This window comes from Haliotis asinina, chromosome 1 (assembly GCF_037392515.1).
Source record: "Haliotis asinina isolate JCU_RB_2024 chromosome 1, JCU_Hal_asi_v2, whole genome shotgun sequence".
NCBI lineage: Eukaryota > Metazoa > Mollusca > Gastropoda > Lepetellida > Haliotidae > Haliotis > Haliotis asinina.
Genome location: NC_090280.1, coordinates 83,457,810 through 83,481,919, shown reverse-complemented (window position 1 = coordinate 83,481,919; position 24,110 = coordinate 83,457,810). Strand labels below are relative to the sequence as shown.

The 24,110-nt window shown below is 38.3% G+C and overlaps 1 protein-coding gene across 2 annotated transcripts; it reads right to left on the bottom strand.

Moving 5' to 3' along the window:
• Positions 1 to 292: 292 nt before the first annotated feature.
• LOC137298169 (von Willebrand factor D and EGF domain-containing protein-like) lies at positions 293 to 23,714 on the bottom strand. Of its 2 annotated transcripts, none has more exons than XM_067830318.1 (20): positions 23,621 to 23,714; positions 17,379 to 17,570; positions 15,380 to 15,523; positions 14,971 to 14,985; positions 14,145 to 14,395; positions 12,614 to 12,700; positions 12,154 to 12,283; positions 10,431 to 10,648; positions 9,590 to 9,675; positions 8,740 to 8,803; positions 7,278 to 7,475; positions 5,920 to 6,167; positions 5,334 to 5,595; positions 4,834 to 4,989; positions 4,308 to 4,491; positions 3,719 to 3,906; positions 3,277 to 3,528; positions 2,975 to 3,089; positions 2,353 to 2,496; positions 293 to 2,049 (listed from the first exon to the last, which is right to left on the bottom strand). In XM_067830318.1, the coding sequence occupies exons 1-20, from the start codon at positions 23,682 to 23,684 to the stop codon at positions 2,015 to 2,017; spliced, it is 3,033 nt and encodes a 1,010-aa protein (XP_067686419.1). In that variant the 5' UTR covers positions 23,685 to 23,714; the 3' UTR covers positions 293 to 2,014. The 2 variants fall into 2 exon arrangements, with proteins under 2 accessions (XP_067686419.1, XP_067686426.1); XM_067830325.1 differs by having other exon boundaries at positions 2,353 to 2,481.
• Positions 23,715 to 24,110: the final 396 nt, after the last annotated feature.

The following is a 24,110-nucleotide window of genomic DNA, read 5'->3' as shown; positions in this document are numbered from 1 at the left end:
TGTGATACCAAACATGTAAACTAATCTTCTACAGACAATACAGGTGTTTTTACATCATATTACTGGTATTAATGAAAGGGTATTTTAGCAACATCCAAGCTATACCATAGCAGGCGACATCAGAAATGAGTTTTACCCATTGAATCAATGTGGGGAATGAAACTCGGATCTTGCGTGTCGGGCTCTTCCTGATTTTCCATCTCCTGTTGTCTAAATTAGATCGTGCCGTCAGATGTGGTAACTGGTAGAACTGTAGGACTAGGCGGTGTCATCTCAATATTTGGACATGTTGTGGGGATATATTTCTTTATTCCTTTTTTATTTAATATGCCATGAATATACATTCAGATAAAATATTCCACATATATTTTTATACACATTAACCATTACTGAATATACTTTTAATATGATATATTTTCAAATGATACTTTAAACGTACACATAACATGTCAAATTCATGCAAGAGACAGAGCACTCAGTGAAAAAATATAACAGATTTACTATCGTTAAGCGTACAAGCGGTTTTGTACCCATCGCTAGAGTTAGGAGACAAGAAAGAAAAGACAGAGTTACAGTTACCTCCCTTCGATCGATTTCCATTTACAAAACACCGATAATGTCCATACATAATCATTCATAGGTATTCGAGATAAAGAAATACTTTTATGAAGAGCAAATGGGGTTCGTAGAAAATGTTACTCGCTTGTAAGTGGGGGTACATTGAAAATACCAGAAGTGTGCTCAGCAAATCAGAAAGCGACATTTATGTGTTAGGTGAGAAGGTAAGATAACACACAATAAACCCCACTTTCTCAATGTAACCATAACCAATTTGGCAAGGATACGAGTGTTTAAATATTAAGTACCTAATCACTTTCACATCCAGAGCAGTTCCCAAACAAAACGATCCAAAATGGGAACAGAAAAGACTTCGTTAGAGACTTGTTTGGCCTTCTTCTGATAAGATAAGCGCATTCGCATTTTTGGACTATAAACAAATACAGAAGATTGCTTTAGAATGTGTCATTCATTAAAGTTCTTAAAAATGAACCTCAATGCAAACCGCAATTTCTATATCGCAAACACAAGTGACCAGGTTATCATTCTTCTTTGGCTCTGAGTACCACAAAGCACAACTGCTGCCGATACAGTGCATGTTTAAAGTATGCATGGCAATACAAAGTGAGAGGGAGAGAACGACAGAAGGTATATATTATGGATACTTGACATTTAATTAAAAAAAGTGGTGTAGATTAGATCTGATATTTGGAATATTTGGCCTTTTTCCGAGTCTACTTACGATTCCTACTATATCATCAGCAAGTCCCTAGTCACTGTTTTTGTGCAGAGGTATTGCTCACAAATACCGATTAGACATTAAACTGTAGATCACTCACTCACACAGTCAGCTACAAACTCTATACACTCAGTCAAAAAACACCATACTAATGGCAACTCTCACTTTCCAACAATATAGATAGCAAGAATATTATATAGATATTTCATTCTGGCATATATACAATATAAAACGTCATTGCAAAAGAATCAGCATTTTTTTCGTTTTCCATAGATATGAACAGCGATAAAATTATACAACGTTGGTAAACGTCGGTATCTCTGAAGGATATATACTTCCCTCAAATCACTGTAAACATGACATATATTTTTTAAACACGCTTGACAAAAATACACAAATGTCACAATCTCACTAATTTCAGCATCGAGCAGTGGACACTGTCGTTCACTATAAACCATGAATGCAGACAGTCCAAACCTAAATCTTGACCATTAAATGCGAGCTGCTTCTAATAACATTTAAAGACTATTCCCATTTGAAAATATCTCCACGATATATATTGAAAGCATGTAAAGTGTAATACCCCAATACTTCTAAACATAACTGTTAGTTTCCATGAATAATATTTCTGATCCATTAAATCAAATATAAAGAAATCCAGTAATAGCATTCTCACTGGTAGCATGCAGACTGCAGAGCAGTGTGATGTGGGCATCCCTATGTGAACACTTTCCTCATTGCATTGGTCTTCTCTGTAACAGAAAGGAATGGCATTTAACATTCTCTTGTGAGCTAACAATTTCAGCGTCTGAAAAGAGTTCACAAGCCGAAAATGTCACATGTGTGACTTTGGTGTCGGTCGATTCATAGAGATCTCAAACTCTGAGTATTGTCGTGTCAAAACACTAGAACGCACTTCAATAGATCATTGAAATTATTCTGACGTCGTTAGACAGTATTAGTTAACGTGTCCACATATTGTCAGGGAAAAAGGTAAATTGGAAGAAAATATTATCTTCATATACTATATCTGTTTGTATGGTACAGTCAATTACCCGCTCTTTTACTCCGTGTGCATACACAGACTACAGCAACAATGATGATGATGAGGAGGACGACTCCACCGACAGACGCAGCTACAGAGATAAGAAGAAGCTGTCCAGTCTCACCCTGGCATCTTGACTCTGAAAAAGACATTGCTGGACATGTTCTTTTGTCATCAATAGGTTAAGAATATGACTTTTTAGGCACATGTGCAGTCGATCAATTTCTTTCAGGAAGTATGTAAAGAGTTTCAAGCGGCTATTCGTCAAAAATTCTTCGATGATTTTTTTTCTGTCGATGCTTTAGTGACAAAGTTAATGTCAGGTATACTAACTTAGACTATGTTTTCCAAATGGCCTTTCCATATGTTTCTGAAAAGAATTTCGACTCTGGCGAAGACAGTATGTGCCCTACTTTTCCCAAAGACCTGTATCAATGTTGTTTGATAGCGGTTCATGAGCAAAGGTTTTCGATACAGAAAATATATATGATTATTATGAAGGATCAGCGGTGAATATGAAGTCTTATGGATCTATAAATGGGTTTTTATCGAGTCTTTTTCGCGTGGAATAGTGGGATGATGGTATTAAATTAACATAAAATGACACATCTGGTGTCATTTAAAGCATTTACCCGATGCAGTTTTCCACGTGCGCTGGTTGCCGGACACGTCACACACCAGACAGTTGTTTCCAGATCGTTTCGCCCCGTGAGGAACACAAAACCCTTTGTCCAGACAGTAGGGGCCCTAGTGTGGAATAGGAAACTTCATGACACTCTATTGTACACAAATCCAGCATTATATATTTCAGTCTTTACACAACTGGAGAACAAGGTTCACTGGGGATAAATGGGCGCTTTCGCTTGTTTCTTGTGTTTCAAAGGTTGTTACTTAACTTGACTTAATACATATTAGATTTCAGTTTGTTAGATACCTTCACTGTCCACTTGAACTTTGCTTCCCCGCCTTCAGCATGGATACACGTGCCATTAAATACAATCAGGCCAACTCTGTCACCATAGTTACTGGCACTGTTGGCAATCGATATATGGTAGGCACGCACATAGTCAATGTTCTCACTTCCGGTGCTGTCACTGGTAACGATTTGGCACTGAGCATGGCTGATACTGACCACTGTTGCCTTGTGAACTGCTGACACAGTGTGTTCTTGTAATGAATCTGTAAGCTGAAATGATGACATGACAACGGTCATATAGTTTGTGGACGCCATTTGATTAACGCAAAGAATACATAATCAAACGTTTAAACGTTTAACGAGGTAATGAATATAGGTATATCGTCGGCGCTTACAGAACCTTCAAGTTGATATTATTACGAACCCGAATGCCGAGTGTATAACATAATAACATATTTACCCTGATCTTTTCAACCAAACACGTGGACACACCGTCTACAAACGTCTCGCCTCTGACGGATATTACGTCACATGCATCACGTGAAATGTCACACGTGACAACTCTTTCTGTTTCAGACAGTTTTGGGGGTGTTGTAAGGTCAACAGAGCAGTCTGAGCCGCCATAGTTGGTTTGACATACACAGTCACCTGTTAACATTGTAGTGCACACAGCATGACAGAATAGGAGTCTGTATTGTCTCGCATTAACCAAATGACAAAACGGTTGTGACAATGGGGGATGATTTGCTTTTGTTTTACATTTTGGTTTGTTGCCTTGTTTCTTAAGTGTTATTTTTAAATGATTGAAAGACGTCGTATGATTAATGTTGTAAAACTAATGGAAGTATGTTTTGCAAACTCAGTTGTTATGTTATTAAAAGTTAGTTATTAGTTATTCTTTTTCATCATCCTTTTCAGATATGTGCGTACGATTCAGTATTACCTATCAAAAAGAATATTCCGAAACCCAAATATTCTCTTACATATTTTATCTCTCAGATTTCCAAGTGTCACTCAAATATATATTTTTTCAATGCTAGGTGTCTTACCATTTGTGCATGTTCCTTTGCCACTGCAGTCGTTCAGACAAGCCTCGGCCACAACATTATCATAGACTGAAACGTTCATTGTCCCATTCTTTACCTGGAGTTCTGGATCAACCAACACCTCCTGTAGACACTTGTCTCTCACCGTGTCGATAGAAAAACGATAAAAGTCCGATGTGCCTGTCAACTTAGGAAGGAAATCAAACATGATATCTGTTCTCACATGTTACAGACTGATCTACATTCACTATATAGATGAAAATGTTTTCACATTCACACAAACAGAAATTACTTAAGCTCCCATACTTTGATTTATAATAAAATGTCTGCTTATGTGTCACATACATGGACATCTACTCCTATTTGCAATATTGCACTTGAAAATCTATCTGCAGTACTTGAATTGCTAACTTCAAGGCTTAACATCGCAAAGTCTGTCTCTTCGTGAAATACGCGAATGTCTACTACATGTTCAATGACCTAATGTCCACTTGTTTCATAGACACATGTCTATATTTACGTGCAATACCTGAATGTCCAGGATGCAGTTGTCAATACTTCCGCTGATGCCAACGCCAGTAACGTTCTTGCACGCTTGTACTGATTGCGATTCCTTAAATAGGTTCTCACAGAATGTCCTGGCTTTTGCCTCTGTCCATCCGTTTGTCCACTCATTCGCTGCCTGCTGCACAAAACGTAACAGCAAGATTTACAATTAACACAACTGGAAACTCGTTCAAGATAATATCTTTACATTTACATTATTATCGCCGTGTTCGTGGTATCTTTTTAATTTCCAAGTGAAGTCAATGTTACATTATACACTGAGCTTTAACGTGCAGAATTCAACGTAACAGCTTTTTGATTAATAATGATAATATGACAGTACTGTCTAACGTATGAATATCTATATGCATTATGTAATGTGTAAACAGTAAATGGTATATGCAAGGTCCATCGCTGCAAATGAAGTCATACAAAATACACATATGGCATGTCAACAAACATTATTTTCCAAATATTTCCTACCCGGCGTGATCTCCTTGGTGATTCTGAACGGGCACCTGCAGATCTTCGTCGTCTTTCAGTAATTGTGCACTTAGTCGGGACCACATCTGTGAAGCCCGGGAGAGTGTTACACACCTTGTGAATGGCTGCAGTGCAGTTTACTTCTTTAGGGAGTGTTCCTGATATAGGATCCGCGGTACAGGAACAATAAAAGTTTGTCTGGGGCCAAGCTGGCAGTGATCCATGAGCGTCCGGTTCAAAAAGGTCTCTTGCTTTATCAACCCTGAAATATTTATTGTAAGTGAATGTTGCAAAAAAATGTAGGCTAAATGAAATAAACATATGTGGATAATCCATAAATCTTTAGTCGTGGTATTGTGGATTCCTGTTTAATCACCGCATATCATAGGCGATGGGTTTCAGTTAATTATTCGGATTTACTTAATTTGCAAGGAAAATATTGCCTGTATAGATAATAAAGTTTGACATGGCAGATTGTGTGTCATCATTCCATGACATTCTGGTTATTGATTCAGTGATTTTTGCTGTACTATTGCTGACCGCGTCGTGAAACAACAATCACAATTTAATCTAATAAAAGTCTCACTTCCATGAGTTCGAGAATTTAGTAAGAATATTCTGCCAGTTGCTGTATGGACTGTTGCAGTCATCCGTTGCCGTGTCATCTGTGGAGTAGCTGCCGTTCCTGAGAACGAAGTCGTCCCTGCAGTTTCCTGTCAGTGTTCCACACAGACCTAGACTGTGATTCTCATCCTGGACAGACGGGTAAATGTAAACGTTGAGGTAGATGCTGTAGACATTAACTTTTACTCTCCCTCCAGTCGGCAAATAAACCTGTGGAAGAGTAAGCTGATTATCATAACCATGTATCATCACTATTTGACGGTGGTTCATACACACAAGATCATAATCTGTTTGGACAAAAAATAATCCTTTACTTCATCTCCACCATTTTTTGAGATGTGCGAAGATCCGGGTTAGAACTAGTCGTCATGATCGTGCAGTTGTGGCTTATGCACTTAATCCACCTTGTCTAGGTCGATGCACATTATGTCAATAACTGGATTGTTTTGTCATAGCGATTATTTACAGATGGCCATCATGTAACTAGAATATTGCTTAGTTCGGCATTAAAAAGAGATTGACATCATGAGCATTGACGTATACAGACTAAACCTACAGATTTGAATTATGACGTATGTCCTGTATAAGGCGCCAAGTGCACTCATAATGAAGGGAATACTTTATAAAAAGAAACCAAGACATTCATCGTAAGCAAAGATTTTGGTATATACAAGAAAGGTTATTGACAATATTGGTCTCCTGAAACTGAGGCAATGGTGGTCATAAAAAGTATTGACTTGAGGACTCAAGTAAACAGAAAGACAACAATAAAGGTTGCTTTTGTGTTTGCAAACTCTTTCTCTACAGCATTTCCACATTTTAAAAAGTGCTTGAAGTAACTGTTCTTACACTAACGCAATAAATTATTCGAAAAGTGGCGTACATGTATGTGTTCTTTTATAATAGTCTTGTCGCACTGGTGACGTCTATGCATTTGGGGATCTTCTAAAATTGGCACGTAATTACACTAAGTTAACGATAAAAATTCTTCTGAAAATGGTTCTTGCATTTCTTCTTTGAACAGTGTACACATTCAAAATAATTAACTATGGCCTCTGACGTGCACTATTAGGATCAAACCTATCTTGCATTTCAGTTCTGTTTTGTAGTAGTAGTAGACGTATTACTATTTATCGTGTATAATGCTTGTGGTATGTTTCAAATGGAGCTGGCCACTTCGCAACCCTGAAAGATAGAACACATACATAGGTCAAACTAGCGAAATGTATTTAGTTTTGCAACTGAAATGGTCTTCGACAGGGACCATGTGAACAAAGGTGAAATAGATGAAACATACGCAAATAAGAAAACATGAAGTACCTCATAACTGCTGCCCCTCTTCTTGACCTGCAGAACATCTCCTGTGTCTTCACACAGTGTGTATTCTATTGTCCAGATACTGGATTGTCCGGTGCACCTGTTGAACTCAAACACAGTCCTGCCAGCTCGTACAGCAACTCCACAATTACACCACGCATTGTACGGACCGTATCCGCAATCTGCTGTCTTTACTTGAACCTATTGTGATACATTCCAGCCTAATGAGTACATCATCCATAAACAATACAATATTAAATACAGGTAGTTAGGTGTCACAGGTAGGTAATATGCAAAATATACCATGAACCCCTTTGCATAATCATATTCATATCAGAGACTTCTGTATTGCGGGGACTTGTATGCTCCCTCCTTGACAAATTGATATGACACTTAAACAGATTCTTAGTGGGCAGTCAATAACAACCCGTTTGCTAAAAATGGAGTTATGTCATCTGGGCCATCACCAGCTAGCCTGGTAGTCAAGGTTCTCGAGGAAACGCGTTTCCTAAACTGTAAATAGTATTGCGTTTCTTTGGAAATGAAAGCATTGTACATACATAGGATGTCATATGAAAACTAATTCAAACGATGATGCCCATATCGGCCTGATATGATGATCTCAGGATGAGATGGAATGTCATATGAAATACTGCATATCTGTATGAAAATAGGGTGTACTTGTTGCCGTTCAAATTATATACATGTATTTCTAATTCATAACGTAATGCCAAAGAAATTCTAACATCATTAGAAAAAAATCCTTAACGTTTAGATGGATTTATCCCTTTATTCTTCTTTATCATCGAAGAAAATTAGGAGGTGTGTACACAGAGCGAAGTAGAAATAGTAGAATTGGACCGTTAAGATGTCTTCAGTTACCAGCGTCTTTGATGCCACTCAGTCTAGTTATTTGTTGATTTTATTTTAGATTTAAACATTTCTTTTTTGTAGGTCATGTTTACATGACAGTACGACAACTTTCCAAGTTCAGCCCAGCATGATCTTTTTACCAGAATTTCAAAGGGCGTAATACTCTTGTATGGAAGTTGTTTGGTCAAGTTGTTAGATCAATATTCAAGGTCCTTTGAAGCTTTCAATTACATTTAGGACTGACATGTCGAGGGCATTTCAGAATATGACGTATCAGTTACCAGGATGATATACAAATGGTAACATTTTCTATTTTAACTGTTAGACATGTAACTGTGTGTGTTTTGTCTAGCCTTTGCTAGTGTTTGGTACATTTGCCATCAGATTCATGAGTTTCACTGACCTGGCATTATCACTGTTTGATATTAGTTCATAAACATAGGATACACTAGAAATTGTTATTGGACTCTGACATTGGTTTGGATTTCGTATGAGGAGTTTTGTTGCCTTTTTGACCTATCACTGTGATGGTAGTAAATCAACCGTAATATCTTCAAAAGAGCTAACACATTGACTAATTAATTCTACATACCTCGATTGGAAAAGTATCGTGCTTATACATGGTGAAGACACCGTCGTATTGATGTTCGTACCTCCTGAAATAAACAAGTAAACAGGTAAGCGTAAACACGATGTCTGTCAGTGTTTGAAAACTTTGAGCCTAATGCCGAATCTGCATATCATCTTCCTTCAGCGTGAGCCTGATAACCCCAGACAGTACACGAATGCTTCTTTGATTGTTTACTTGAATTCTAACATCACTGATGTAAATCCCTTGAGGCGAACACTATGATGTCTGTTGAGTTTCATCAGTTATGACAGGGAATCACCAAAGAAAACTGACAGCTATATTAAACAGAGGTCCTGCACCTGTAAACGTCAATAATTGAACAGTATGAGCCTAATGTCGAATCTATATATTATCTCCAGTTTGCCTCAGCTTGATACTCCCCAGACAGTACTTGCATCTTTCTTTGACTTTAACATCTGTGATGGAACTTCCTTGAGGTAAACAATATGCCGTTTGATGAGTCAGCACATGGGATCACCAAAGAGAAAATCACAGCTGACTGTAATGCCGCAGTCACTTATGACTTATGCTTAATGCCGCAGCATGGGTCCTAGCTGGGTTTACACCACCCCTTCAGATGTGAGCATTTTTAAGAATTTAGCAATAACTTCAAATAACATATATGATGAAGTGAAAAAAGCCCAGGTACGTACAAAATGTACTATAATTGTTTAGGGAATTTTCCCTTGTACAGTAGCGATCATGACCTGTGAGAATTTTCATCAGTGGTTTTCCCACCGGATTAGTATTTGTTAATTACTAAAACCACTGACGTTATACACTGAGATATAAATAGTCATACACAATTTACCTTCCATCAAAGGTCTTCATGTGTGGATCATTGGTAGCGTAACACGACTTCCGCGCAATCGGCTGTGTGTTCTTTATCAGCTGGACCTGAACATACACGTAGCATTCTTAAATCCATGCATCAATGTTTAGAATATATTTAATGATTCGCAATACGATGGAGATCTCTTTTATAGCATGTTTAAAGAGCAAGAAGGAACAGCTTTTTGAGAAGGGCTAGGGACAGTGTGCACACTGTTGAGAAGTGGGAGGGACTTGCACACCTCATTTTCACGATAGTTTCAATGGTCATTCAATAAACTTTCAGGATCCGTACGCATTCTGAATTCGTCTAAGCCGTGGTCACTACACGTTTGGAAGATCACATCATCTGACACTTACTTTCAACTTTTACTGAATCCAAATCGTTTCCATGGAAATCATAAAAAATGTAATTGCAAACATCTGCAAATATCAACAGGCACCTCATTGGGATCTGTCTCAGATATCTACTACATTGTGTTGAAGGACGTTGGAAGGTTTTACAGTTGTGCTCCGGAAAGAAAGCTCACAACTCCCTTTAGAAACTAAATCCAAATTGTTTCTATGGAAACCGAGAGAAATGGGACCACTCTTTCATATTTATACAATTTTGGCTTGAAAAATGTTGAACATGTTTATTTAAATCATCCTCTGGAAACGAAATTATTATGGACAGACAGACGGACGGACAGACATAAAAGGCGTTGACTACATCTCCCCTCATAACATTACAAATTTCGGCGCTATATTGATTTTGCTTCTCTGAAAGTAATTCAGGAATGTACATACAAACGACTTTTGAAAGAAAATATAAGTTGTACCGCGATGACGCCAACAGTATAGTTGGCCCAAAACTCGTTGCCAAGAAGTACATCAGGGGTCACCAGCTTCAGTTTCAAGGCAGTACTTGTTGATCCGAGACTTTGAGAAACTTGACCAAACACTGTGATTGTGGCGGGTTTATCCCACTCCGTAGCTGAAATAACTGTTCCACAGTGTGAACTCTTCAAGATAGGGTGTTTACAGTCAGCGTCGATGTCTGAAACACGAATACCAATGTTACTTGGTGGCATACACTTATCCTTTAACGTTACTATTAAGCAGAACATCTGCCAGTATGACAGTCATGAAGGTAGTTCACTGATATGAACACAAAAGTAGCTGGTAGAATTGATACATTTGAAAGAAAACAATACAGTACAAAACATTAATAGGTCACCTACAACTGAACGTAGATCACAATAGCAGAGTCCATGGATGTAGTATACCGGCTCAAATAGTCCCCAAAACGTGACCTCACCACGATCTTACAAAACACTTGGGCTCAAAGAGTCCAAAAACTGATGTCACCAAACACCTGCGTGACTTCATTTTCACAGAAGTCAATGACCTTGGAGAACACCAGGGTGTTGACTCATCGAGGCCAGTGGGAAACATAATAATACGAAGAATAGTTGATGAATCCATTATCACTCTGTGCTACATGTAGACACTTGCCGCTTTTAGGAAAACAGAAAACACATGTGTCAGATGCTCGCTTAAAACACGTGGCACGCGCCCGAAAACCTGTCGCTGTAGCGTGTACAGGAAATATGTCATGGCTTAGAGGGCGGGTTGTTTTATCATCGCGCTTAGGCACTTAAATTATCAGACGCTTATCAGACGTCGTAGATTCTTAGTCAGCGCCACAAATTAGCGCCAACAAATTTGGGGTAGACTGGCGTAAGTCTTTAATAAGTTTTATCACAAACCGTTGATGCACTGGCCAGCGCTAGACTACCTAGACAGAATTGCTATACAATTACGAGTTTCAACGAGTTTAACTTTTAGGGTCGGCTTAAAGCAATGCTAGGCTGCATTTAAACAGGTGGTGACCCACATTGCTCGAGGGATGAGGGACTATCATGTTTCTGTCGACTGTTACACATGCGGCAGACAGCATTGAGTGTATGCGTACGAGGCCGCTCACAGTGTTACTAGGACGGATTTATGAATTTGCTCTGGCTAAATAGGATTGAATGATTGCCTCATGATAAGACATTTTACAACAAACATAAATTAATAACTTGAATTTTGTCATATAGTGATGTATAGCTTTTGGTCTAAATTTGCTATGTCCTATAGCTGCCAGGTACGTCCGCTTCCTTAGACTTCCATCAGGAAACGCCGGTATACAACACATGGGGATTTTCAGTACTTTCACTACTTGCTTGGACCCTAGTTTGATTTACACCATCCCTTCAGATGTTACCGATTGTAAATAAGCCTAGCCATGAGTTGAGATGACATATATACTGCAGTATAAATAATAGTAACTTTCAGTATATTTTGAAAGTTTTTGAACTTACATGCACCCTAATGGTAATGATTTTACAAAACTTTACCACTTGCACTAAGAGGTGATTAAGGGGCCCGCTATCTTGGTTGACACATACCATTGTATCATTGCAATCACAGTTGTGTGACGTTAAACAACAAAAAGACAAACAAACACTCTTATCTGGAATCCCTCAAGGTCACCATTGTCTTTATATATGTACATACCAAGCATAACTGACTCTATGTCGAGTTCACATGATGCACGAGCTACAGTCCCGCAGCCAAAAGGTACCGTCAACTGCAGGGAAATGTCAGCGGACTCTCCTTCTGATAGCTCGAGGGATCTATTAGATATCTGTGGATGACAGTAAACAGTATTTACATTCTCAATGAACTGTCATTTCAGGAACGATCTGGTGCTTCAGACCAAGGTTTAGTGACTTGATGGAACAAAGCAAGGAATAGACACTTTTTCAGAGCTTAATAATACAAGTCGTCCACCAAGAAAATGTCTCGTGTAAATAGAAAGGAAGTGTAACAGTTTCGGTGAAATTTAAGCGGCAAAATAGGGTCAAACACACGAAAATATGTTCGCTCATGTTGCATTGGACTCCAACTTGTGCAGATGCAGGCTCAGATAAATGACACAGGGAACAAATAAAAATATAATAACAAGACCATCTACCTTAATTCCTATAAACTTCGAATCTGACAAGACAGGAACACTGGCTGCCGTGTCCTTTCTGACGCTAGCTCTGACTGAGCACCGCAACTGTTGCAAAGAAAACAAGAGATGGTTAGTCAGTTCCGAATGAGAAAAATATATAGAAGTGTACACTATTCTGGGATATTAATATATAGCACTTGCAAATGTAGTTCGGCAAAGCAAACAATTGAGAGTTGAATTACTGAGACAAAAACGCTGGTACACGTTTGAACACAGGCAGAAATAAACGTGACATGGTCCCGATAACGAATCGTGAAAACGTCATTGTAGGGCACGTGCGTGATCGCACCATCAGTACCAATGTTGGACAGAGCAAGTATAAAGTAACCCAAGACTTGCGGGTGCGCATCGAGTAAGGGCGGTTAATATAAGGGTAACGCTATTTTTCAGGACATTTTCATTTGCAGAAGTCTGAGGTCTTTCATTAACTGCCCAACGAGGAAAGCGCAGTTGAAAATATCGAGGGCTCCTGCAAATGACAATGCCCTGAAAAATAGCGTTACCGTTATTACAGCTAAAATGAAAAGAATTTTTAATAAATTAAGAATAAAAACTACGGCATTGGTTTAGAAGCATTTACCAACAACGCATGTCTGACACACTTTTACAAATAGAGACACGTCAAACAACAAAAAAGATGACGTCACTATTGAGGGTGACGACATTCGACCTCGACCTTTGTCCACACTACCTGGCGCCATTGTTTTCAGTGCTCAACAACGTTAGACGTCCAGTTGATATTTCCATTGCTGTATGTTGTCATTTATGGTACAGTTGAAGGGGTAGGGGTCAAATAGTGTCAACCCACACATCATGCTTTTTCTAGATAATTGTATTTAGCGGTCTCCAAGGTCCAGAATTACTATATGAGCATGAGTCCCCTTGACAATGCTTCTTTTACACTTTTTCATTATTTCAAGTGGGTTATCATGTTCTTGCCAAACTGATCGGTTGATAAATTTTGATATTCAACAATCCACCCAACTTGGAAATGCATTATCAACTTCCAGTGGTCCGCTCATTTCTGATAACGTGCGGGCGTTTTAATGATAATTTTATCCGATTTAGATATAAGGGCCAATATATAGACTTCATGAAGTAAGCTTGCCAGGCTACCATCAGCAAATTGACAAATCGCTATCAGCCAATAGGCCAGACCCAAGACCAAGAGCCACGATACCGATAGTACACAGGCCTACCGCTTCTTACGCAGAATGGCCTTGACACGAATACTCCATCTTGGAACAAGTGCTTTTTACAGACGAAAGTCGAGTTAGTCGGTTCAGAAACGAGAAGTGAGAGTTTTTGGACTAAAGCGCCATAACAACAAAATTTCAGCCTCTTCAATTGGACGGTCACGATTACATTGGTTCAGACTTGAATATTTACAGACCATACTGCATGGTGTACATCGTTAAAAACTCATAAACCCTAACTTTCACCATATCAACCGGTTTAAGTAATTGCATTAGGACAACGAAATATGTACCTCGAATCCAAACCGATGTATGTTTACACTGGTCAGTTTAGCCTCAGTCAAAGCATGTTTTTCTATAACATCTCCATCGTCCCACTTCAAGGGTTCTTCACTGAGGACAAGCTCTCCGTTAACGACCCAGTTGGTTGTGTAGAAGACGTCGTCTGCGTGTTTGCTGAAGACGCAACGGAACTCCAGCTCGCTCCAATCAGTGTAATTGCGGAGTGTAATAGTAACGTTTGGTGTCTCGTTAAATGTTGGAGCTGTCGCCATAAGAGAATATAATATGGTTATGATTTGCTCCCTTATAATGGTTCTGAATCAGCATTTATATACTAAGTCATGCTTTGTCATAAGAAAATGTTTAGTCATATTTGCTCGAGCAGTTTGCACTGGTCTGGGGTGGACGTTACTGACAAGAGATTGGTTGTATTGACACGAGGTAGGTTGTGTTCGCCCGAAGAGCGCTGTATTCATTTGAGTCAGGCTGCATTGCCCAATAGAGTCTCCAGAAACACCATCACCCAAGTCAGAATGTGTTTGACGCAGAGTCCAAAACACATTGGGCTATTACTGGTTGTGAGAAGCTGGTATGAATTATAACAAGGCCAATGTGATAACGCATTACATTGCCCACTGATAACCTCCAGTTAGTTCCTCTACATTTCGATTACATTTATACCAGTTTCACCTTGTCTTAGTGGTATTCAGTATCTGCTTGTAACTGTGTTTCCGGTTACAATAATCTTATGTATCGGTGACAAAATCTATCAGCGCTGAATATTTAAACTCTCGTAAATACTTTACGGAAATTAAAAAGGCAAACATTAGAACTTACGTATGCCCGGTTTACCTGCAAGGAAGGTGAAGAAATATCACTAGCCAGTAACTAACTAAAATGTTCTGTAATGCCCAATCTGACATCAATAGTATAATAAAGGATCTTAAATCTATTTTTGTAGGTCACAGAACTAAACTACTTGGACAAGACTATGTTACCTTATCATCAGATTTACTGTGCGCATATGCGAACTGGAACTTGAAAGGTAATGAATGATAAATATAACAGTTTCATATGAGTAAATTGCTTCTGACATAATGTCGTGAACTGCAGTACTATGAAAAAAGGCATTACAGGAAGTAACTGATTCAGCTTTTATACACTAAAATTTCATAATAAAAGTGAAACTATCTGTATTATGGTCTATTGACGAGTTTATGTCTGGTCATAGAGAGTGTTATCTTACCAAAACAATATGCACTTGAGGATATTGTTTTCTTCAAATAGAATATCTCCTTCGCGCCACACATTTTCGTTTCTATCGTGAAGTTTAGGTAACAGTTGTTGTTGTAAGTCTGAACACACATTGTGGATTTGTTGCCGTTCTTTTCTGAAATATGAGTGAGTGAGTGAATTAAGATTTAAATGGGTAATATTGCACCCATGTCTCGACTAATATGGGTATGACGTTAACATTAGTCAAAATTTGAGTATAGAACCTGTCGAGAAAACAGTAAAACAAATAAAGGTAGATCACCATACTTGGGGGTAGGTCAGCTTGCAGGACCTTGGCTTCCTGCATGGAAATATGAACATCTATACGTTGACCAATGAAACGCATTGTGAATTGTTCTTTCTCAGAAAGAAAGCCTTTAAGAACTGTTTTATCACAAAATGAGTATTGCAATTTCGTCACAGAAAAAAATAACCATATATAGGAGAAATATCGTATTTGTGCGACATATATGGAACACAGAGGTTGGGGCATGGAGACACGAATGGCCGGAACTGACTGAATGTTGCTCTAACGACTGTTATAAACTTGAAATCACCTTTCTCAAACATGCTTCGTAAATGTCTTAAAATGTATTACTTGATTTCGTTCGTTCTGGGTAAGTTAAAAGTTATAGTCAAATTGGCAATATTTCAGTGTATCTGCTTATGAATTAATAATAGACAGAATTAAATTCTAAAATCCTGCCCACGAATGAGTGAGTAAGTTAATATTTTACGTCACATCGGCAATATCTCAGCCATACCGTGACGAGAACATTTAAATGAAATATATGCATGTGGTAAAATCTGTCAACGAAGGGTAGTAAAACAACTAGAATATCACAATTTCAATTAGAACTAGCATGGAAAGTTAAAACTAATAGCACTATTTAAACAATACAATATAAAAACAGACTATAGATCGCCAACAACAGAAGGTAGATCACCACACGAGGGGCCATGGGGACTTACAGTACCTTTGCTACCTGCATGGACCCTAGTTGGATTTACACCATCCCCTCAGCTGCTGGCGATTGTACGGAAAGTTAGGTACAATTAAAAGAACATGAATACTACGATTAAAAACCTGGTAGACTTAAATTTACTTTGAATGTTTGTGGACTTACGTACCCTCTCAGGAGGACAATAATTTTACAATACTTCAACCCCCTTTGAGGGTTCAGCCACCAACAATTCAAGTTACTAATTCAAACTGCTAATCATTAAAATACATTTATTGACAGAACATACAATTCAAAATTCAACCAAAAATCAATTTCTTTTAAAAAGCGTATAATTAAATGAGAATTAACGCTGGTAAAAAGATCCTTAATTGTTTTAACTGTAAAATACTTATCCCTTGTGATGGAGAATTCAACACAATCTGCCCACGAAGGGCAGTAAAACAATATGCGAGTATTCAGAAATAAAACTAGTATCTCTCCTTCAAACTGGATTTCAAAATAGGACAAGATATTATGGAAAAGAACCTCAGTGACTGAAAAGTACATAACCATTCTAGAGACCATGGGGACTGACAGTGCCTTTGCTACCTGCATGGGCCCTAGTTGAATTTACACCATCCCTTCAGCCGCTGGGGATTGAAGGAAAAAAATAGCCGAAATTAAAAAGAACAAAAATACTAAGTTTAAAAAGCTGTTTTTAATTTAAATTCAAATTTGAAGGTTTTAGGACTTACGTACCCTCTCATGAGGACAATGCCTTTACAGAACTTCAACCCCCTTTGAGGGCAGAACCACTAACAATTACTAGTCTTAACATTCCAATAATAAAATATGTATTTATGCACAAACTATTCATAAAAATATCTAATATCATATTTCTTTTAAAAATGCAATAAGTAAATCAAAATTAACAGCACTAAAAGATCCCGGAATGTTTTTACATTAAAATACTTATCCCTTGTGATGGCGTTCGTTTTGAAACTCAAAGACTGACAATATACTCACGCTGTCTCCATATTGGATAACGAGTACCGCAGTGCTGGAAGCCTGGTGCTGAGTCGAGCAGTACTTTATCTCCGGCGTCATACCAGCCTTCAGTAAGCAGCCTGTCATTGAGGGCTCTCTCTCCCGTTGCTACAATGTAATCACGGTCTCGTTTCTCAAGACTTGGAACTTCCCTATGATTCAAACAGGCATCTGAAGCAATAGTGTGGTATAAAATAAGTTATAATAATGCCTTCTCAATGTAAACAGACGGCGAGAGAATGGAAATTGCTCTCCCCAAAATGACAACACTGGTTATTAAGATGTTAATACATATTATATTATAATATCTGTGTAAATGTGTTTTGTGATTAAGTGAATCCATTGGATTTAAACAGAAATCTGGACCAATAACACGGTATCGTATCATTGTTGTTTATATGCCTACAAAATATAAAATATAACATGTTTGTTTGAAGCAGTTTCCCCAAAATTATCTCGCCATTGAAAAGATTGGGATGGATACAAATGTGCAAATCAGTGATAATCCTAATTCCTCTTGTTATTCCTAATGCAGTAACTTTCATTATCGTTGCCCTATCATTAAGAGTGAGTGACTAAAAATTCTTTATCGCATCAGCAATTTTACACCACCCATATAGTGACGAAAACAAGCTTATCAATTTAAAATATCTGTCCACAAAGCACAGTAAAAGTAACTAGATTTTCACAGATGTACATATTATAATAAAATTATTAATGGAATATAAAATGCTGCAACTATAGAGGACGAGACAATATAAAAATCTGCCTATAGATCGCCCACAAATGATCCTATTTTCAAGAAATTATATACAGATTAAAATAGCTAAGGTCACATCGGCGATATTTCTGTCATATCGTGTGGCACCCGTGGCGAGCCACCTACTCGTGGGGGGTGGGGGGGTGTATTTGGTCCACCAGCCCGTTTGCCGTGAGTTGAAGGCACTGGGAGCCTGTGACCGCGTTCCCTTTGACACGCCCCTTAGACCCTTACTTCACCTAGACGGGAGGTTGAATGGGCCTTGTTCAACCAGTCGTCTGGTCACGCCAAGCCCTGAGTGTTACATTATGTATTGTTAAAAATTTGAACATTATATTCTTGTAAGTCTTGGCGAAGTTTTGGACCTTTGGACCTATCATCCGGGTATTCTTGGTGCTGCAAGCTAGAGGCCCGCTTGCTTTAGCATTGTCCTTGTGATACTCCGTGGTGGGTGGGGATTTCAGATGATGAACCATATTACACAGACCGTCTGCATCGATTGAGTATTAGCCGCGTTTCATTGTGATTGAGACTCCTGACATGACACCGTTGAAGTTGAACCCCTTTGCTGTATCCAAGGGTATTCAAGGTATTGCTGGAGATGTGACGAACATAAGACGTTTACGTTCGGGTGCCCTGCTAGTGCGGGAAAAAGCAGCAAGCAACCAACTTGATGAATATGAAATCTTTCGTGGGCATTCCGGTCACGGTCTCTGCTCACAAGACCTTAAACACTAGTAAAGGTATCATCAGAGATTGTGATTGATTGTTTGCTGATATATGTCCGAAATTGACATAGCATCAGAAATGAAAGATCAAGGTGTGCTGAATGTCAAGCGCTTTTAAACCCGAAAAAACAATGAAACGTTCCAAACAAATACATATCTGTTTACTTTTTCATGTCCAAATGCTCCTAAATCAGCGAAGGCAGGCTGTTGCAACATACAATTTGACACCTACATCCCCAACCCGCTCAGGTGTTTTAATTGCCAGAAATATAGACACGGTGTAAATACTTGTACATTGTCTGTTGTGTGTGCTCACTGTGGTGAGAAAACACACACAACAGAAGATTGTGACAGTGATTTTAAAAAATGCACCAACTGCTCAGGCGACCATTCTTCATTTTCTAAACAGTGTCCTATTTGGAAAGAGCAAATGGAGATAAACAGAATAAAGTTTACTCAAAATATCTCCTTTTCTGAGGCAAAAAAAAAAACTGGTAAAGAGGTCTGATCTTCCAGAAAGTTAAGTTATGCTACAACAGCAAAACCATCATCGGAGTCTACCTTTAAAATAACAAAATTATCCACAGGCTGCCAGACCACCTTGACTTGCGTATATAGCGATTCTCCACAGCTTTTGTACCCTGCTATATCATCTCAGACTGAGGAATCATTTCCTAGTACATCAAAGTCTTCTTCTGATCACAAATAATCATCATCTCAGTTACACTCAAAGTCTCAATCGACATCTGCTAGTCAAACTGTGAAATGTAAACCTAAGCCTAAGCCTGATGCTTCAAAATAACAAAGTGGCAGAGCTCCTAAAGGGTCACAAAATAAAATTCAATTGTTCAATAAATATGGGTCTCTTGAAGACATAGCTTGTCGCCCTCCGAAAGAGTGCGGGGTAGATCCCCAATAAACTCCCCCCCCCCCCCCAAAGATAGTTTATTCCAGTAATATTGTACAGTGGAACTGCAGAGGACTGAGGACTCATTTACATGAATTACAGTTATTAGTCCCAGATTTTACACCTTCAGCGTTATGTCTCCAAAAGACATATTTAAAACAAACGGATACATTTGACCTTCGTCATTTTAATGCATATCATTGTTTTTTCACCTCCGGGTGATAGGGCCACTGGCGCATCATCCATTCTAGTCACATATTCGAAAACCATGGTTCAGCGATGAATACAAACAAGCTAGGAAGGCAAGGAAAAAAGCAGGGCATTATTTCTGTCGCCATCCTATGGTGCATTATTTAAATATATTTAAATTTTAAATGCTAAAGCGCGGCGTACTTTTAAACAGAACAAACGCCAATCTTGGCAAAATTATGTATCCAAAATAAATTCTCGCACGTCTATGTCCAAGGTATGGTGCATGGTCCAGAAAATTAAAGGTAAATGTACAAAATCCACTGTCCATCATCTTAAACATGGAGATCAATTACTTACTGATAAATCAGATATTGCGAATACACTGGTCGAAACCCTCGCTAAACATTCTTCCTCTTCTAATTATATACCTAAATTTCAGCAATATCAAAAACAACAAGAAAAGAAAACTATTAATTTCAATTCTGATAACGGGGAAGATTATAATGAAACGTTTTCTATTTATGAACGCCATACTGCTCTTGATCAAGCTCATGACACTGCTACAAGAGCTGATAACATATACTATCAACTCCTGAAGCACTTACCAGAATCCTGTTTAGAGACACTATTATCAAATTTTGATGATATATGGACTACCGGGAAATTTCCTTCTTCATGGTATAGTAGTACCAATACCTAAACCTGGACGTGATCATACGGATCCATCCAATTATCGTCCGATTTCATTAACAAGCTGTGGTTGCAAGACCATGGAACGCATGATGAATAATCAACGTGTTTGGTATTTGGAAACAAATAACCTTATAACAGATTTACAGTGTGGTTTCAGTAAAAACAGAAGTACTGTCGATCACTTAGTGAAAAACGCGCTGATTAAAAAACAACACGCCGTGTCTATCTTTTTTTATCTTGAGAAAGCCTATGACACAACCTGGAAATATGGCATTTTGAGAGATTTGCATGATTTCGGTTTGCGAGGTCGTTTGTCTGAATTCATAGCCAAATGTGTAAATACCAGACAATTTCAAGTCCGCGTGGGTTCTACCCTGTCTGATCATTACAATCAGGATCGGGGTGTTCCACAAGGTAGCATTTTGTCAGTCACACTTTTTAGCATCAAGATCAACAGTTTATCAAAAGTTTTAAACGATTCAATTGATGGGTCGTTATTTGTGGATGATTTTAATATTTCATGTCGTGGTAAAAGTATGCATACTATTGAACGGCAACTGCAGCTGCATTTAAACAAAATAGATAAATGGTGTCTTGAAAACGGCTTTAAATGCTCTAAATCACAAACTTATTGTATACATTATACATTGTATACATTGTATAGAAAAATTAAGCCACATATGGACCTAGAGCTATCTCTAATTTTCTAAATCAAAAACGAATTGTATACACTTCTGCCGTAAATGTAAACCTCATAAAGACCCAGAACTATTTCTAAGTGGCATCCCTATCAAAGTTGTCAAGGAGGCTAAGTTCTTGGGACTTATTTTTGATTCACATTTAACCTTTTTGCCCCATATTAAGTCCCTAAAAACCAAATGCTTGAAGGTACACGATTTATTAAAGGTTGTTTCTAATTCAAAGTGGGGAGGGGATCAGACTACCCTCCTTCACTTCTATAGATCACCTATCCGCTCAAATGCGACCTGAAACTATTAGATTCTGTCCATCACCAAATCTATGACTTTGTCTTGGTTCTTTCAGAACTTCACCTATTGACAGTTGAGGCTGATGAACCATCTCTTGAGCAGCGCCGTATTAAGTTAGCTTTACAGTATATTACTAAATTATACTTTAATGAATCTAACCCTGCCTATAACTCTGTTGTCAATCCCCTTTATGAGGATTTATACAACAACAAAACTTCACTTGTCCCGCCTGTAGGACATAGAGTTGAACACTTTCCTTCTTCGGCCGGAATTGAGCTGGAAAACATAGCTCCCTCCCGTCTTCTTTCTTCTCCTCCTTGGCAGTTGGTTAGGCCCTAAGTGGACCTACCATTGACCACATTTAAAAAATAGAAACTAATGAATTACAATATAAACAAGAATATAATCAACTAAAACATGAATATAGCAATTATAAATCCTTATTTACAGATGGGTCCAAGGACGGTGGCGCAGTGGTTTGTGCCAGTGTCATTGGATCCAGAACAATATCAGTTCTATTTTTACAGCTGAAGCTAACGCAAAACTAACGACTCTTAAATATATTCAAAGACACCCTAAACGTAAGCACCATATAATCTATTCAGACTTTCTTGTCTTCAGGCTATTAAAAATATTTCTTGTAAACATCCGCTTTTAATAGAAATTATTGAATTGTATAATAATCTTGCTACTGGCCAATACGACATCGTCTTCTGTTGGTTACCAAGTCACGTAGGCATTTCCGGTAACGCAATGGCCGATCTTGCTGCTAAGGTAGCACTCAACAAATCTGTGACACCACTTCTTATTCCATACTCTGATTATAAAGCTAACATTAGATCTCATATCCGTGATCTGATGCAGAAGACGTGGGACACCCAGGTAGGCATCAATAAATTACATGAATTAAAACCCTATATTGGTTATTCCTACTTGGGTTGTCAGTCCAGATTTGAAGAGGTCATTATGAGACGATGTCGGTTTGGCCACACCAGATATAGGCATAAATACCTTTTGAAAGGTGAGGATCCTCCATTTTGTATCCCTTGTGATGAAAGAATCACGGTTAAGCATGTCTTGCTTGACTGCGTTGAATATTCCATCACAAGGGATACCTATTTTAGTATGAGGGACCTTTTTACTAATATTAGTTCTCATTTAATCATTGCATTTTAAAAAGAATTAGATTTATTAAATGAATTGTAAATAGAAAATTTTAGTTACTGGAAGTTTAAATTCGTAACTGTCCTTGTTAGTGACTGCATCCTCAAAGGGGGTTGAAGTACCGTAAAACTATTGTCCTCCTGCCAAGTTATGTAAGTCCACAAACATTCAAAGTAAATTTAAACTTTGCATGTTTTTAAACGTAGAATAAGTTTCCTTTTACTGAATGGCTAGATTTCCCGAATTGCTGACGGCTGAGGGGATGATGTAAATCCAGCTAGGGTCCATGCAGGTAGCCAAGGTACTGTAAGTCCCCATGGTCCCTAGTATGGTGATCTACCTTCAGTTGTTAGCAATCTATAGCCCATTTGTATATTGTATTGTCCGCTATAGATAAATTGTTTTAGATATAGTTACTAGTTTTATATTCTACTTGTTTTCTCCTAGTTGTTTTACTGTCCTTCGTTGACAGGATTTATAATAGACATATATTTCATTTCAGTATTAAATGTTCTCGTCACGATATGGCTGCAATATTGCTGATGTGATGTTAAATATTAACTCACTCACTCACTCCGCCACATCGTGCATAGAACATACTTGACATTGACATGGAATATAAGTATGTCGTAAATTAGGTGTGTAAACAACAGCCATATATTAGTGGAAAAGAAAGTTACCTTGTGCCCAGCACCGGGCAATGACGCATAGAGTCCGAAATGGAATATAAGTATGTCGTAAATTAGGTGTGTAAACAACAGCCATATATTAGTGGAAAAGAAAGTTACCTTGTGCCCAGCACTGGACAATTCCGCAGAGATACACTAACACGATTACGCCTCGGGTCGTCATGCCTGTCGTCGTTTCTTCAGCAAAAACAATCTGTACAAAACATGTGATGATAGGTAGACGATGCTTTTTCATAAGGATATATACTTGAAGAAAATCCTTGAAGTGAATATTAATTTTCTCATGAATTCTGTGTGGTAACATTGGGAAAATAGTATGCACTAGCCACAAAGAGTCAATGTTATCACAATACGTCAAGCAGTAACAGAAAATGCTACAGGCGTTAGAGGCGATATAAACAGTGTCTTTGCAATCTTAGACAAGAACGTTTTGCCCCTAACTGCATTCCACAGGTCGACAGATTCGGTGAAGAGGGTGTCATACTATAGGATGCGGTGTCCAGCACACAAAGATCTGATTTAATGGTGGTTCAGGGGAATTTGACAGAAAACGCTACATCAACGCGTGATGTGCTTCCGCTTATTGACC

Bases quoted from the DNA above. Each gene is read 5' to 3' on its own strand.
- LOC137298169 (XM_067830318.1), bottom strand. From the start codon at position 23,684: ATGACGACCCGAGGCGTAATCGTGTTAGTGTATCTCTGCGGAATTGTC. The intron at 12,701-14,144 runs GTACATATTTCG...TCTTTGCAACAG, and splicing joins TACATCGGTTTGGATTCGAG to TTGCGGTGCTCAGTCAGAGC. The intron at 3,907-4,307 runs GTAAGACACCTA...CAATGTTAACAG, and splicing joins CAAAGGAACATGCACAAATG to GTGACTGTGTATGTCAAACC.